This window comes from Haplochromis burtoni, unplaced genomic scaffold (genome assembly GCF_018398535.1).
Source record: "Haplochromis burtoni strain Fernald_Lab_line unplaced genomic scaffold, NCSU_Asbu1 Contig_4, whole genome shotgun sequence".
Classification (NCBI taxonomy): Eukaryota; Metazoa; Chordata; class Actinopteri; order Cichliformes; family Cichlidae; genus Haplochromis; species Haplochromis burtoni.
Genome location: NW_024582365.1, coordinates 2016673 through 2033632, shown reverse-complemented (window position 1 = coordinate 2033632; position 16960 = coordinate 2016673). Strand labels below are relative to the sequence as shown.

General features: G+C 40.3%; 2 protein-coding genes across 2 annotated transcripts in view; both read left to right on the top strand.

The window, feature by feature from the left end:
* Positions 1-5516, top strand: part of taf7 (TAF7 RNA polymerase II, TATA box binding protein (TBP)-associated factor) — an 8798-nt gene extending 3282 nt beyond the window's left edge. The window contains exons 7-12 of the mRNA XM_005913197.3: positions 116-188; positions 895-1008; positions 2575-2769; positions 4078-4190; positions 4793-4852; positions 5246-5516. Of these exons, the coding sequence (XP_005913259.1) occupies positions 116-188; positions 895-1008; positions 2575-2769; positions 4078-4190; positions 4793-4852; positions 5246-5290 (600 nt within the window). The 3' untranslated portion in view covers positions 5291-5516. The remainder of the gene's footprint in view (positions 1-115; positions 189-894; positions 1009-2574; positions 2770-4077; positions 4191-4792; positions 4853-5245) is intronic.
* Positions 5517-8689: 3173 nt separating this feature from the next.
* Positions 8690-16960, top strand: part of LOC102305317 — an 18883-nt gene continuing 10612 nt past the window's right edge. Inside the window, exons 1-5 of the mRNA XM_005913191.2 lie at positions 8690-9708; positions 12653-12832; positions 13203-13391; positions 14017-14193; positions 15413-15554. Of these exons, the coding sequence (XP_005913253.1) occupies positions 9613-9708; positions 12653-12832; positions 13203-13391; positions 14017-14193; positions 15413-15554 (784 nt within the window). The 5' untranslated portion in view covers positions 8690-9612. The remainder of the gene's footprint in view (positions 9709-12652; positions 12833-13202; positions 13392-14016; positions 14194-15412; positions 15555-16960) is intronic.

Genomic DNA, 16960 nt, shown 5'->3' with positions numbered 1-16960 from the left:
TGTGTGTGTGTGTGTGTGTGTGTGTGTGTGTGTGTGTGTGTGTGTGTGTGTGTAAGATAAGGCAAGAGAGATGCAGCTAATACTACAAGTAACTCGATCTCTCTGTCTCTTGCAGTACATTGAATCTCCTGATGTGGAAAAGGAAGTGAAGAGATTGCTGAGCACAGATGCTGACGCTGTCAGCGTCCGTATCCTTTTTGACACCTAAACATTCTGCATGTCCATCTTAGGACAATAGTAATGGTGTATTTAAACCATCAAAACAATAGTGTGTATTACATCTTTAAAAGTACTTCAGAGTAAGGCAGAATCAGCTGGCCATTACTTGTAACGTGAAATCTAGTCAGTTTTTCAGAAGCATCACTTAATTACCACTCTCTGTCTTTTAGGTCAAACATAATCTCTGTTTAATTTACCATGTAAAATATGTTGAAGTTAGGCCCAAGTGGCTTTCCTGACTCCTGCATGGTTACATGGCTCACCTGATTTGACTTTCCCTGATGCCTTTGCGAGAGATATGCACTGTGCGAGGAAGCTATTAGTGCTTTAATGAAACCCTAAACTTGCCCGACAGAATAAGAGCATAGCGAGGCTGCCTTGAGTGGCTGCTTGCTGTGTGTTAATTGAGATGGACTGATGATTATCATTGCTTAGTTGGTCACAGTGAAGTGAAGATTCTTATTTTAATTTTAGTGCTTGCATACAGCTGGGGAGATAAACATGGCACTAATGAATGTTAAAACTGAGACAGCTTCTCTGCATCTAATTTGACCCTTCAGGTCTTTTTTGGAAGTAGGATTATTCAAAAGACCACAAGTCTTTTACTTTAGTTTAGGCCCTCTGAAGGTTAAAGGAATCTGCAGAAGGTGTGCCAACCCTTAACCTAGTTATCAGGATGGGAGGTTATCGCAGAGGATGAGTCCAAGGAAGCAGATCAACACAGCTCTCTGGCCAACCTGGATTCCTCACCTGGGACTTCAGGACACAAGATGGGTCATGGGTCCTCTGGTAAATAAAACTTAATTTTAAAAAGTCGTGTGAAATAAGATGTGGTACACTCTGTTATAATGCTCAGCCAGCTTCTCAATTCAGCTAAAAAAGAGAACATGTTCTGCTACCCAGGCCTTTTAGCTGACCTATATGAACACGCGCAATAAAGCTTGATTGATTTAGTGTTTTTAATAATAGCATTATAATTGGGATGAGCATTTAAAAATGGTTATCTGAATCATTAAGACTCAGAATACTAGTGAACACATCGTGTAATTAGGATGCAATTCCTAAACTTTTCTTTACTCTGGATGAGACATATGTACACATGCATAGGGCTGTGCAATATGACCATCGTGCATCGTGTAGTATACGTGGGATAACGAGAAGCGATTAACACCTCACGACCAGCTCCCGATCATCAATCGCTTGGTCGTGAGGATTTCAAACCTCTTTGAAATCCTCACGACCGTCGTGAGGGTGTCGCCGTAGCTGCTCACACTGTGCACGCGCAAACACATAAATGTCGGTGAAAAAGACGGAGTAGCACAGCAGTGCAGCGTGTGATCTGGACACAATCGATGGAGGCACAACTTGTAGAACTATGGCCTCACAAAATGATCATAACCACAACAACCATGAAAATAGTTGGATGGACATTGCTGCTCAATCACAGCTGCCTGATCAATGTTTTTCATTAGCAATTTAGCAAAGTTGATGGTGGTGTTGTGCGTGTTTGTGTGAGTGAAAGACAGAGAGGGAGAGCGAGCGTCAGATTTTCTGTTATAACCTTCATTTTTATGGACGCACAGTGTGAGCACTCGGGTCGCATCACAGCATCGGCTGTATAGTGTGACACCCTGCATCATGACCTACGAACTTCTAACCCCTGCAAGTCAATCGTACAGTTTGAGCAGGAGCTGAATAACGCGACTGAAAAAAATCGCACAGTGTCTGCCCAGCTTAAGAGAAAGAGAGAACTTTAAGAAATGAATATAGCCACTACAGTAACATCAAAACGATGAAAAAATATTGCCGTAAACAGTTTATTTTGCGACACCACGAAACAAACGATAGCGTAAAATGAAACGATAGATGTTTTTATATTGTCATCCGATATATATCGTTATATCGAACAGCCCTACACATGCATACTAAATGATCTATCCATAAAGCCAATCAGATTGTTCATAAAACAGTCATGAACAAATTAGTGCTGCTGTAACAAGCAATTATGAACAAAACATTTCCCTAACCTTTTTACCTCATTTCATTTTATTTCCTCCTTTCATTCCTTCCCATACCTTGAGGTATGTGGCTAAACTATCTAGTGGTTCATGCTTGAGTGACTTCTACTGTACTGCCAAGTGTTGGAGCAGAGTTATTTTTGCCATGTAAGAGAATAGCAGGCTGGTTGTTTGGACTCCACATTTATTCCTTCCTGTCATATAAGCCCAGTTTTAAAGCTCCAGTAGACTGTTGGCTCTGTGACCTAGATTAATCCCAGAGCAAGTGCTCTAAATTCTCGCTGTTTCCATCTTTGTGTTTGCGTTTCTAACGCTAATGTGCTTTCTGCATCACCAGTCCAGCATGATGAACTGAGGGAGATCTTCAATGACATCAGCAGTTCAAGTGAGGACGAGGAGGACGAAGGGGACCGGCATGAAGATGAGGACCTGAATATCATGGACACAGAGGATGATCTGGTCCAGCAGCTCCAGGACAAACTTAATGAGTCCGATTCTGCACAGAATGAAAGTGATAGAAACAACCAGATAGGTATGAGGCAGAAAACTATATACAAGTCATCGTATATAGTTTTCATCGCTGCATTAACTCATAAATAAAATCATCACTAGCTGCAGTCCAACTGATATAAATTACATTTTGTTGTTAAAAATCTCTCACCAGCATCCCTAATCAGATTTTTTATTTTTTTTATTTTATGAAAACAACTTAACAACTAAACACAGGAGAGATAGATGTGATTATTATATGTGATTCTTTATACATTATGCAGTAAAGAGAGTGTGTGTGTGTGTGTGTGTGTGTGTGTGTGCACCCAGGTGGATGTGAAGTAAGTGCCGCATTAGAATTATGCAATCTTTCATGCCGTGCTTGCAGTTTACACCACAGAGATAATTCTCTTTCTCTTAGCCGACTTGCTCTGTATACCAGCAGTTGTTCATTTTTCAGTTGCAGCAGTCACAGCCAAGAAAGTGGGCTTGGCTGCCCAGAGATACTTGTCGAAGCAGAGGTCAAAAATAACCTGAGCAAGGTGTCTGAACTTTTAATCGAAGTTGAATTTTCTAGCTCATCACACACATTCAAATAAATAGCCTTACTTAAATACACATGCTGCGCCCTCACCCACAGAGATGCTCATTCTGACAGCTCTCAGCTCTCCTCTTCAACTAACCAGTCTGACAGGTGTTGTGGCTCAGCAGGAGGCTCAGGGAGCTGTCCAGTTTGACAGCACAATACCTCCTTAGCTAGATACATAGAACTGTCAGTCAGGCAGCACTACTGGCCAGCTCAACTGTAGCATCTTGGCGGAGCCCTTCTCAATATGTTGGAGCCAGGCCATGCATGATGATGGCATCCATGCATAGCTGTAAAAGTTGAATGAATGGGTTCACATGGCCTCCTTATTGTTAGATAGTCTGCATTACAACAGCTTTGTCAAAATTTGGAGCCAGGGGAAAACGGTGAATGGATACAATTAGTTATAAGATGGTTGATTGGTGGTGGAGCCACGGGTTTCTGTGAGACATGGTGGATTTGATGAGAACTCTGTGTGGTGCACAAAGCAGACTGATTTAGTTGTGTCTTTTTAGATCTGCATCCTGCTGATTCGTGTCCTTTTAAGTTGACTGATTGTTCCCTTTATGGATAATTTGTCAAACTGAAATGGAAGCATCCTTATGGTTCAGCAAGCTAAGCTGCATATCTTGTCCCCGTGGCAAGTGTAGTGTCTCAAATTATGTCACATCATCTTCGCCCTCCAACCTTTTTTGCCTCCTCTTTGCAGCACATAAGTGTTTTTATGACAGCCCTCACACATGAACCTCCCACTGTGTCCTGCAGTTATGGAGTACCAGGTGCAGATCAACAACATTAAGGCCAAGCTTCAGGAAACTCGTGCCCGCAAGAAACAGCAGGAGGAGCTCATCATGAAAGTGGAAAACCAGGCCCTCAAAGTAAGCACTGAAAACACTCACACTTTTTTCACCCGTTCATCCAAAAACTAGGTCTGCATGTACAGAGACGTAAACAAGAACATGCAGATGAGCTTGGAGGCAAAATTCTTCATGCAGCATAAATTCTCTCAAAGGTGGCGGGAAACCTAAATAACAGCTGATTTCACACATTGTTGGAGGACATTATTTTTTTAAATGGTTATTTTAAAACCCAGAATATTGCATCTCTGCTGCTAGCCTTTTTCTCTGTAGGTTTTTCCATGCACAAAAAAGGAGCTGAAAGTTCATTCTTATGCCCAGCACTCTTTAGTGGAGAATTTACAATGAGTGAAACATGAGCAGACACGACCCTTCCTACGTTGCCATTTAACGCTCTCATTGCTCAGTGTTTTGGGACCGTCAGAGCCCCATCTCCAGTCGTTATTATCACAGTCACATGGAAAAGGTCAGCTGTCTCTGACTGGCATTCCAAGTGGCCTTTCTGTCAGAGAGGAGATACTGACACGAGCAGCCCAGGCCGACACACATTTAAAGCCATCACAATTTAATGAGGCTCAGCATGTCGACTCAAACAAACCTTGTTTGCCTCTCTGCTCTTACAGAACCGTTTCCAAGCCTTGTTGGATGAGATTATTCAGCAGGAGGAGCGGGAGATGGAGCAGGTAAGAACCTTTTTGTAAAAGCCAAGGATCAGTGCTCACTGTGAGCTTTCTACAGCCTTCAGCACTTTGCATGAATTTCTCTTGAATGAATGTCAAATATCATGTCGGCGGATGGTGTTGTGTTTGCTATTCTTTTTCAACCCAACATTTTTCATGCCTAATAGCAAAGTTGAAAACCAATCAAGCGCAATTTAATTTGACAGCAGCTACCAGGGGAGTCCTTTTTGTAGCTATGGCATAGTGGCCACCCACTGTCTAGGGTCGTTGTTTGTATTGACAAATGACTGCAGCAAATTAATGTGAAAAGACATGTTAATCATCATCCACTTACCCTCCAATTACACCACGGTGCTGCTGGGCATCAATCACGCCCTCTATTTTCTGCTCCAACAGCTGGCCTCCCTGCAGGAGCAGCTGGACTCACTGATAGAGAAGTGACCACCAGGGGGCAGTCACATGTCATCTTCTGGCATACAGGAAAGACGAGGAGGAGAAAAGCCTTCATCCAGGGAGAAGAGAATTTTTATTGGAAGTTGCTGTGTCATTCCTTTAAATTTGTGATTTTCCTATTACACAGCACACAGATTGGTTCACTCAAAGTTTGTGTTTTTAAGTTGACAAAATGCGTTTGTAGTTACTGTGTGATTAAACTGTTCCACCTGTTTGTTGTCTTAAAGACAAATTGTCTCTAGCCAATGTTTACTGCAGGTCAACATTTATTTTATTACCCGTCAGAAAAATAAGTTACAAAATGTATGTATGTATTTTTGTTTATATATTCCTACATCATTGGTACTAATGACCAGCATGGTCGTGGTGGATTTTGGTTCAAACACACCTGATTGTGGCAGCTTAGAGCTGTTTGCAGCTCTACTGCAAACAGCTCTTACTGCTTAACTTTTATGTAATATACTTTCCACTGAGGGATTTGGGTTTAAGTCATGCCAGGATAGTTTACGTATACCTTTAATGTCACTGGAATTGGTTTTCTTCTTTAAAATTTGTTTGTGTTTATATTTTCATGGACGTAGATATAGAAGTAGCAAAGACTTTGACTGCTTAATTTGAGCTTTTTTGTTGTAAAGTACTTTTAACACTAGAATTACTGACCCTCTTTTTTTCCTGGTGTAAGTCCCTACTACTAGATTTACTGACCCTGCGTAAATTTGCGTAAATTCCCCTGAACCTAACACCTCCTAGCACCCCGCTGAGAGGCCTTCAGCTCCATTGTTCTCCTGCTTTTGTTGTGCAAACATACCCTCCGCCAACCCCCAACCAGGAGAGATTCAGGAGACAGGAGAGAACCAGGAGAAGGTCTTTCCTTCCAATCGTTGTCAGACTCAACAACAAAGTACTTGCAGCCTACAATACACCATATTAGTAGTAGCTTTTATGTGCAGTATTATGCAATATTAGTTGTCACTACATTGCATACCTGTCCATAAACATATATACAGAGTATATGTACATATATTTATATATCCACACCTTACATAAGATATATATATAAAGTCTAGTTTAGGATATCTGGGCCTTTTTCTTTTCCTGTGATATAGGCTAACAAGGATTTGAATGTCCCCCTTGAACTTTCACACATTTTGTCACATTACAGCCACAAACATGAATCAATTTTATTGGAATTCCACGTGAAAGACCAACACAAAGTGGTGCACACGTGAGAAGTGGAACGGAAATCATACATGATTCCAAACATTTTTTACAAATAAATAACTGAAAAGTGGGGTGTGCGTAATTATTCACAAATCACAAGATCACAAATCTTCCACTGCGTGCTTGACAAAAGTTGTTGGAGGAGCTGGAAGTGAAGGGAGGGTGAACACAAAAATCTTCCTGTAGATCTTCACATATATATTATGTGTCTGACAACTCTTTTTTTTTTTTTTTTTTTTTTTTTATAACAAAGCTGCCTGTCAGCACACCAGACTGGCCTAATTTTAACCCGTAGCAAAAGCCAATACAAGTGCAGGTTTAATACAGGCTATCTGGGACTGTGTTTAACAGAATAGTTTAAGTCTCCAAATGGATGTTTTTAGGTGTTGTGTGCACCATAAGAAATCGAGGTAAAGGCTGCATGGCCATCTCAAGGCATATTGATGTTTTTATGATAACAATTTGTAATATTATTCGGAGGCTCAACGTCTGCGGGACCATTGCTAACCTCATGAGAAACGACCACAACAGACAAAAACCAACTGAAAGATTTAACATGTTAACAAAAAGGAAGAAGAACCAAATAAAGTCAGAGTCGAAACACACATAACAAGCCGGCGAGATCAAAGCAGGTGTGTGGGGAGAGACCCACGATGACCCCGCTTTTAAAAGAGAAAACAGAACAGCTCATGTTGACAAGCCAGTATTTCTGAAAGTCATTTTACAGATGAAACATGATTAAGAGCTTTTTGGTAAGTTACATCAGCTCTGGGTTCACAGAGGGAAAACAGAATCTGAAATGAAGTTTCATGAAAAGGACACAAACTTCACTATGAAAAATGAATTGCCTCCTTTTTAGTAAAAGACATGTTACGGGCTTGTGCACAAATCACATCGAACATTGCACGGCACAGTGCATCAAGTATCAAGGTGGAACATATCTATTGTCAAAGCTCGGTCTCACTTGCAGGTCATGGCTCCTCCAATCGTATAAAAGACCCAAAGTATACATTTAAAAGCTCTCCACACGGGTTGAGAAGGTGACCTTTATGTGGTGCCCTGCTATGAATCCCAGTTTTAATCCCACTGAACATCTGTTGAAAGAGCTGAACCTCTTCACCGGGAGAAGGTACCAATCAAGCCTGAGACAGGTTTGCTCAAGTAAGAGGGTGAAACTACCGGTTATGAGCAACAATAGGGGCTTGGTTTTCATCTGACTCAAGAGTGTACTACAGAATGTTATTTTAAGTGTCCTTGAAATAGATGTCCTATATATGTGCATGAATAGTCTATCTCAGCTACAAGTTTTGTTTATTGGCTCAGAATCAGTACTATGTCACACACTTTAATGTATTTTAAGCTTAAAGAGCGTGGTAGCATGGTGGTTAGCACTGTTGCCTCACAGTAAGAAGGTCCTGAGTTCAATACCATGTGTTAATTGAAAAATCTAAATTGCCCATAGGTGTGAAAAGGTGAGTGTAAATGGTTGTCTGTCTCTGTGTGTTAGCCTTGTTACAGACTGGTGACCAGTCCAGGATGTACCCTGCCTCTCACCTTTAGATAGCTGGGATAGGCTCCAGTGACCCCCATGACCCTGAAAAGGAGAAGTGGATGGACGGAGTTGTTTTCTATCCTAAAGATCAAAACATTCAAGGGGCTCAAACTGAAATGGCCACATCTTACAAGTCTCCAGGTATCATTAAAGATCAGAAATGAGCATTTACTACTCGCATTTAAAGGTTTGTGTCCAAGATGAAACCTAAAGTAAGTGAAGAAACACTTGATTTATGCAACATTTTACATCTTTTTACCTTTATTATGTTACGGTGATCTTCTTTTTATGATTGCACCTGACCAGTACCTGAAGAGCTTAAATTCTGCACTAGCTGTGGTAATCATTTACATCACTGTTATCTGTTTGTTCTCTCCTGTATTTATATAGCGCTTTACTAGTCCCTAAGGACCCCAAAGCGCTTTACATATCCAGTCATCCACACATTCACACACACTGGTGATGGCAGCTACATTGTAGCCACAGCCACCCTGGGGCGCACTGACAGAGGCGAGGCTGCCAAACACTGGCGCCACCGGACCCTCTAGTAGGCAACGGGTGACGCATCTTGCCCCAAGGACACAACGACGAGACTGTCCAAGCCGGGGCTCGAACCAGCAACCTTCCAATTACAAGGCGAACTCCCAACTCTTGAGCCACAATCGCCCACACCGGGGCAACTAAATAGCCATCTCTTTATATCTGCAGACTTTCCCATTGGTTGGCTTTTATCTATAAATCTCTGCTTGGACTGGTGCCTTCTTATCTGCGTTTCTATATGTGTAAAAACCTCAACTTCAACCAATACGTCATACACTCTTACAGTAATATAAAAATGTTTGTCCCCAAATTTAGAACAGAATATTGCACAGACAAGTGCAATATTTTGCACTTGTCTGTGCAAAATATTGTATTTGTTTCTTTGTTACATGTTTATGTGTTGTACTGGTTGTAATTTCCTGTGCTCTCATGGTCTCTCTTGGCAAAGAGATTTTGATCTCAATTGGACTTTTGCCCAGATAAATAAATGATAATGAAGTTAAATATAAATATAAATAAAAGTAGCAGAACAATCTAATCTAAAAAAAAAGTTTGATTAACAATAAAAGTATTTAAATATTTGGAGCCTAAGGCCAGATTTAGTTGGAAGGATGCTCTCTGTACACCCTCTGCCTCCCAGCTGAGGGACAGCTGCATCTTTAGGACATCACTGCGTCATCAGAGCACTCTTCCTCCAGAATGATCTTTACTTGTTCCAGACCGATCTCGGCCTTTCTCATCCACATGATTCAGCGGTCATCCCCGCCTCTCCCTTCTCCTTCCAACAGGGATTGCCCCCACCAATCACCGGAGTAGGCAAGGGATTAGCTCCTCAGATTAAAGTGGCCATCTCCAAACCCTGTCTAATCCTACCATCTGTCAGAGAGCAGCAAACTAGCCAAGACTCTTGCCACTAGGCTAATCAGAAAGTCAAAATAACACAGCTAGAGGGAGAAAGACATTTCGAAAACACACTTTTCTGTTTCCCAGTGTGGCAATGGAGGAGACATACCTTCTCAACTATCCAGGTGTCAGGAAGAAAATTCTGGCAGGAGGCAGTGGACCGTTACCTCACTTTCCACCTGGGACAAAGGTATTCTAAATTGCAGTTAACGCGATAACCTAATCGTTAGGGTAGGTTATCACGCAGTGTTGATGACACTGATTGTGTACAATAATAACCATTGTGGAGTAATTCATGTTCCACGGGGGAAAAAATGTCTATCTTGGGTGTCTATTTTTAGCTGTGTGTTGCAATGCCCACTTCAATTAGATTCTTTTGAATTATTCATGAAGTTAGAAAATTTATTCTGTATCTGGCTCATGCACACAGAGCAAACATTTGGTCAACCAAATTGCAACATGTTTTTTGGCACTGTATCTTTGTTTCTGTGCTTCCACTGATCTGCTGGTTTCCGACTTTTTCCCTTCCTAGTCACATCCAGCCATATGGCACCGAGCCTGGACACTGTGACAAATATTTTCCATGACAATGCCAGCATGAATTTCCATTTACCTGTGCGCGCGTGTGTGGATGTGTGCGTTCCCTCCCCAGTGAGGTGATTCCCATTTGTTCACACAGTTATCAGACTGTTGCGATTACACGCAATCTGTCAGGCTATAAATAAGGTTACACAGATCCAACATTATTTTTAAGTCAGGGTGATGCTAAAACCTTGACGACTCTTAGATGCACGCAAACAGATGATGTCTGAAATATATCATGTATGTCATTCAGTTTAAAAGTACTTACTGTAAATTATATTTACAAAATATACAAGAAAATAATTTTCAAGTTAAATTGGATTTTGTTTTTATTTGGAAATGACAAAGGGGGCTTTTTAGTTTTCTTGTTGTAATTCAAAACTATTTTTGTTTTAGCCATTGATTTAATGGGCTTTTAAAGCTTGCAATCAATGGAACAAATTAACATTCACTAGAAAAGGACAATCAATAGGCTTTGAGAAGATGTGGTAGATCCTTTATATTGACTGCAGGAAATTCTTTAAGAAAACTTTCAAGATTTAGGTGGTGATGTAAGTATTTGCAGACAAAGATATTTTTTAAAATTATTATTTCTGTATAGTGCTGTGAAAATGTATTTCTGATATATATATAATTTTTACATATTTGTCACATTTACATGTTTCAGGTGGTCAAATTAATTTTAATATTGTTTTTAAATGATGATTCAGTTTGTCAAGAGAAAAAAACGTATCCAAACCTAGGCTTATGTGGAAAAGTAATTGCCCCGTAAAACTGGAAATTGGTTGGCAGCAAGAATTGTAACCAAGCGTTTGTGACAACTGGCAATGAGTCTTTCATATCTCTGTGGAGAATTTCTGTCCCACTCTTCTTTGCAGAACTGTTGTAATTCAGCCACATTAGAGGTGTTCTGAGGTCATTTCAAAGTATGGATTTATGTCTTAACTTATGGCCTCTCAAAAACCTTCATATTGTTGTTATTGAGCCATTCAGATGTGGAATTCCTCATTGTCCTGCTGGATAACCCATGTGTGTTTGGGACAAAATGATGGCTGGACATTCTCCTTTAAGATTTTCTGAAAGAGAAAAAAATGTATGGTTCAATGAATTACAGCAAGTCATCCAGGTGCAATGGGACATAATATATTTATAAAAGTCTTCAGGATGTCTTCAGTTAAGAAGTTTTATAGCAAATGGTGAGACGAGCCTTCGTGTTCTTTCTGGTCAGCAGTGGTTTTCACCTTGGAACTCTCCCATGGATGCCATTGTTCCCTCGTCTTTCTTATTGTTGAATCATGAACACTTTAAATGTGGCAAGTGAGGCCTGCAGTTCTTCAGATGTTGTTCTGGGTTCTTTTATGAGCTCCTGGATTAGTTGATGCTCTTGAAGTAATTTCTGTAGGCTGGCCACTGCTTAAAGGTTCACCTCTGTTCCAAGTTTTCTCTATTTGTGGATACTGGCTCCCATTGTGGAGTCTCAAAGCGTTAGAAATGACTTTTTCCTTCCCAGACTGATAGATGTCAGGAACTTTGTTTTTCGTCTGTTCTTACGTTTTTGGGCTCTTTTCGACTTTTTTACTTTGTCAGATTGCTTCTATTTCTCAATTCTTTTTTTTCTTTTTTTTTTTTTTATGACATCAGAAACAGCAGTATGCGACATTACGTGATGGCAGAGCTTCAGTTCATCCTTTGTCATTTTTTTTTTTTTTTTTTTAATAAATAGGACAGGGGGAATGAATGAGAGAAAGAGGGGGAGAGAAAGAAAGAAAACCAAAGGGGAGAAGAGACGGTGAGAAGGGGGGGGGAAGAGAGAGAAAAAAAAAAAAAAAAAAAAAACTCCTGGGTCACCTGTATGGAGAAAAAAAAACAAACAAAAAAAAACAAACAGAGGAGACAGCAAACAACAAAGAGCAACATAATAATAGAGAAAACAAAGCACCATCACAATAAACTAGCTAGTCATAGATATCAATAGTTACTAAATAATAAACGATATTGTGCAGCACGCAAGATAGACAGCGCACAGTGTGCTTTGAGGCAGCAGCCAAGAAAGCTTTAGTCCGCGTCTGTGAATACCCATGTGTACACCTGTGTGCATACCTGTGTGGATCAGCATGCTTGCATTCCAAAGGTTTCTCCATCTATTTCTCAATTCAAAAGGCAGCAGTCAGGCTGGGTGTGAAAGTGGGAAAAAAAAGTTAATCGGAACTAATTCCTGATTTAACAAGAGAGGACAATTAATTTTCCACCCAGTTAAGTTTAGATAGCTTTTACCCCTTTAATAAATAAAATCATCATCAAAACTGTATTTTATACTCACGCAGCTTATCTTTGTCTTGTTTTGTAAACAACTTGATTTTTCATGAAATATGCAAATGTTACAAAAATGCAAAAAGCTAAGAAATCAGGGAAGGGCTAAATGTTTTTCACCACACTGTATATTAAATATTTTGTTGAAAAATCAGTGGCCACTTTATATGCCTAGTGAAGTCTCCACTGACTGTAGTTTGTGTCATTAATCTCTTGTACTCTCCCCGTTCCCACTTTCCAAGCTGGTTTTCCACTTCCAGACACTGTTGGACAACTTCGAGAGGACAGTCATTGATGACAGCCGACTAGCTGGCAGACCGGCAGAGATCTTTGTCGGAAAGATGTTTAAGATGGAAGTCTGGGAGACCCTGTTGACGTCCATGCGTGTTGGAGAGGTGGCTGAGTTCTGGTGTGATGCCATTGTGAGTTGGATTACAAACTGCACGCACACATTCTGAGATATCCGGCCCCTGAGAGGATGTAATAAGTGTTCATGACTGGGAAAGGGAAGCTTTTACTCCTCATTATAATGCACATGAATCAACGTTCTGTGGCCTCCAACATGCTCAGTAATATAAACATAAACAAAGCAATCTCTTTGTGCAATTTTTTTCTGTTTTTCCTTCTGGAGGAAAATGTAATTTGCAAGTAAAATTGTGCGACTTCTTGTGTTTTTTCTTGTACGGCTGATTGGCACGGGCTGCCAGAACCAGAGGGTTAGCATGATTAAGTGCTTCTGTGTTTTATTCTAGATGTTGCGTGCATGATTTTGTTGATGTGCTAATTTCACAGCACACAGGCTTGTACCCCATTGTGTCCAAGGGAATGAGACTGATCGCTCAAGGGAAAGACCCTCTGGAGGGTCAGAGACACATGTGCGGAATGGGAAACCTGTTCCACTATCACTCCACGGGTTTCCCGGAGCTGGATGAGCTGATGCGGACTCCTCAGCCGCTCATATTTATTATGGAGCTGCTGCAGGTAAGCATCTGTGACAGTGACAGTGAATAGCGGAAGAAGAGAATGAACAGCTTCTCCCACTTTTTAGCTTACGCTACACCAGCTTTACGCTTTTCTAAAATTTACTGACAGCACTGACTAAAGTGCCTCTCTGTCTAAAACATTCAGCTTTGAAATATTATATTTCCCCAAACAAGCTTGAGACTAATTAGCGAGTCCAGTATTGGTGGCAGTGCATTAACATTATTTCTATTTCACATCAGCTGACAAATCTTCAGCTGTGGAAAAATGTAGATACTTTATGAAATGTCTTGATGCATGCTCAATGATCCAAGTAAGGAAATTCCAAAAAGTTGATTCTATTTATCTGGACCTAGCGTTTCAGTGGGAGAAATGTTTTGCAACTCATCAAAATGACTTCTTCAGTCTCCAAAAGTAGATCTTTTACCTAAGTAAAACTTTCATTATCACAAATTGAAAGTATATAAGCAAAGTTTAAAGTTAAACAATTATTATTGTTATTGGTGGACTGAAATAACTACTAACTGTAGCTTTAAATAACTTTAATAAAATAGACAAATTTCTCACGCATGCTTAGTACCTGTTTAAAATTCACTTGCATCATTTATCTTCTTCTCCTATGCAGGTAGGAGACCCCATGTCCTACCACAGAGAGTCGTGGATGATGGAAAAGGATGAAAAGCTGCAGACAGTGCCAGTTCTCCACATGCAGGGCAATGCTCTGGTCCAACAGAAGAAATACAGAGATGCTGCCAGCAAGTACAAAGAAGCTGTCCTGCTGCTAAAAACTGTCCAGTCTAGGGTGAGTGAAGAGCGGTTGGAAGAAAGGTGGGATGTAGGCAGGGTGTGTGTGTTGTTTGTGTGAATCTGTCTGTGTGTTTGTGTGGGGAGGGGCATGCAAAATGAGTACTGGGGAAGCTTGTGAATTCTGAGGTCTCTTCAGGATTTGGGGTTTTTGGGACATGCAGCTCTTTCTTTTCCAGTGGGACATTCCTGTTTTCCTGTTTTGCTCTGCTTCACGGTGTCCCTGATTACATGCAGCCGGGTGGGAGGCAGGCAGCAGAAAAAAAAAGGAGACCTGTCTTAGATAAGAGCAGAGAAGGTGGGTGGTGGGGTGTGAGGATAGCGCAATACTCTAGGGAGAAGAAAAGTTATGTTAAGGTGAACGCACAACAGTTTTAGACATATTTGAAGGTTTCATGTTGTGGCTTACAGATAGCTGGCCTTAAACACTTGGTAAAGTAAAAATGATAATTAAATGTACTGAATTCTTATAATTATTAAAACAGCAAAACAAGAGACACTCACAAAGACACAGACTTGACACTGAGACATGACTAACTGGGGAAACGCAAGGGAAGCACGAACCCGGAGCACAGAGACAAGAGTAACAAACTGATAAACATGGAAGAAGAATGACCATGGAGACAGAACTAAACATACACGATAGACTACGCAGGGAGGCACAAATGAGAACAGACTAAATGAACAACAACACACAACAGAAATACAAATGATTAAACCAGGAAGAACGAAACTAACGAGAACATAAGAAAACTAGAAACACCGTGACAATCTCCCAGAGAGCTGAAAATGACTGTTCAGTGATGTTCCCCATCCAACCTGATGGAGCTTGAGAGATCCTGCAGGGAAGAACTACCCAAGAAGAGGAGTGTCAAGCTACTCAACAGGACCTGAGGCTGTATCTGCTGCCAAAGGTGCTTCAACAAAGTATTGAGCAAAGGCTGTGAATACTTATGTGCATTTTGTATTTTTGTTTTTTTATTTTTAATAAACTTGCAAGAATTTCAAGTAAAGGTTTTCCCTTTGTTGTTATGAGTTATTGTGTGTAGAATTTTTAGGTGAGAAATAAATTCAATTGATTTTTGAATAAGGCTGTAACATGACAAAATGTGGAACAAGTGGAGAACTGAGAATACTTTTCATGTGCACCGTATAACTACTAAACAAAGTGTTGAATGAACATGTTGTTTTTCTTTTAAATCTGCATTCTTGTGTAGGAGATGCCAGGTGATATAGACTACATTAACCTAGGTCGAATGATTGTCCCCCTGGAGCTGAACTACTGCCAGTGTATGCTGGAGCTGGAGGAGTACTATGAAGTCATAGAGCACATGGATGAGCTGCTGCAGAAACACAAAGGTAAAGAAATATGCTGGAGAAAGAAGAATTGTGAGGGTTTATTCTGATTATTCTCATCATTTCTGGTTAAGAAACATCTTTAATTTGACTTTTTTCGGGAGAATCAACAGGGCACACTTTTATATATTTCCTGTCACCTAGATTCACATTTGCACGGTTGCATCAGCGAGCTTAATCCTGTGCACAGAAGTAGTTCAGCAGTGCAGGGCTGTTATTCACTCTTTCCCTCCAGAGATTTGAACCAGCAATGATACCATATGTTCATAGTTCTCTAACCTCCAGGGTACTGCTGTGCCCAAACTTTGAAAGGGGGAGGGGGAGGGATAAGCTCCAATTCTTGCTATCATCAGCCTTTGTTAGCTGGGCTAGCATAATTTACGCATGAGAGCCATTACTATTTAAAATGATTCCAAATCTTTTATTCTTTCCAGAGCTGTAAAAATAAAGAAATCTTACATTTGACAGAAATCTTTTTCTATTTTTAAGGCTTTAGAGCTGTTTTTGCGTATACATGTCAGTGAAGACTTTTGTTTTCTTTATAAAGATTCTACCTGCAAGTCTAAGTGTCATTCATGCAAAGTGATTCAGAGCAAGCTTGACCAGAATATCCTCGAGAATGTCCTATAACATCGACATAACTGCATGCATTATTGCATTCTTGACTTTTCTAGAAATAATTAACATTTTCATTTGTAACTGACTTATAGGAATTTTGATATTTTGATACATTTGGCTATTTGCTTTCTTGACAAGACAGAGGAAGATTGATGCCACTCTGATGCATGAATTTTAAATCTGAAGGAAAGCCAGATGGCCTTCACATAGATGCCTCCTGGTGTTATTTTTTAGTCTCATAAACTAAGTTGGGATAATATCAATTCACTCTTTATAACCGTCATCATTATCAGTTTAATTTGCACCTCTCGATTCAGGCTTAACAAAAACAGTCATTTCAAAATCTTGTAAAAAGCTGCCAGGTGAGAATCTGATGCCTGCACTGGTTTTACTGCATGTTGCAACTGTTTCTTGTTAATGACAATTTTAAAGCTGAAGCAGTCCCGGGAATTGCACTGTCATACCCATGGCTACTCAAAATCCTAGAGGAGCCTCTTATGCTGGCACAGCCTTCACTTCAGAGCCTCATGAATTATGCCCATGTTGAGGCTGTCTTTATTTTACTCTCTTCTCCCCAGTCTGGGGTTTCCACTTCCCCAGTGTTGTGTATTTGACTTTTGCATTATTTGTGATGTGGGGCTATAAATCTGTTTATCACATTATGGTGACTTACCTTTCCTTTAAGGACAAAAAAAGTACTCATGGTGTAAGGAGAAGACTAGGTTGTAAGGAAAAGATACAGTGGGGCAAAAAAGTATTTAGTCAGCCACCGATTGTGCAAGTTCCCCCAC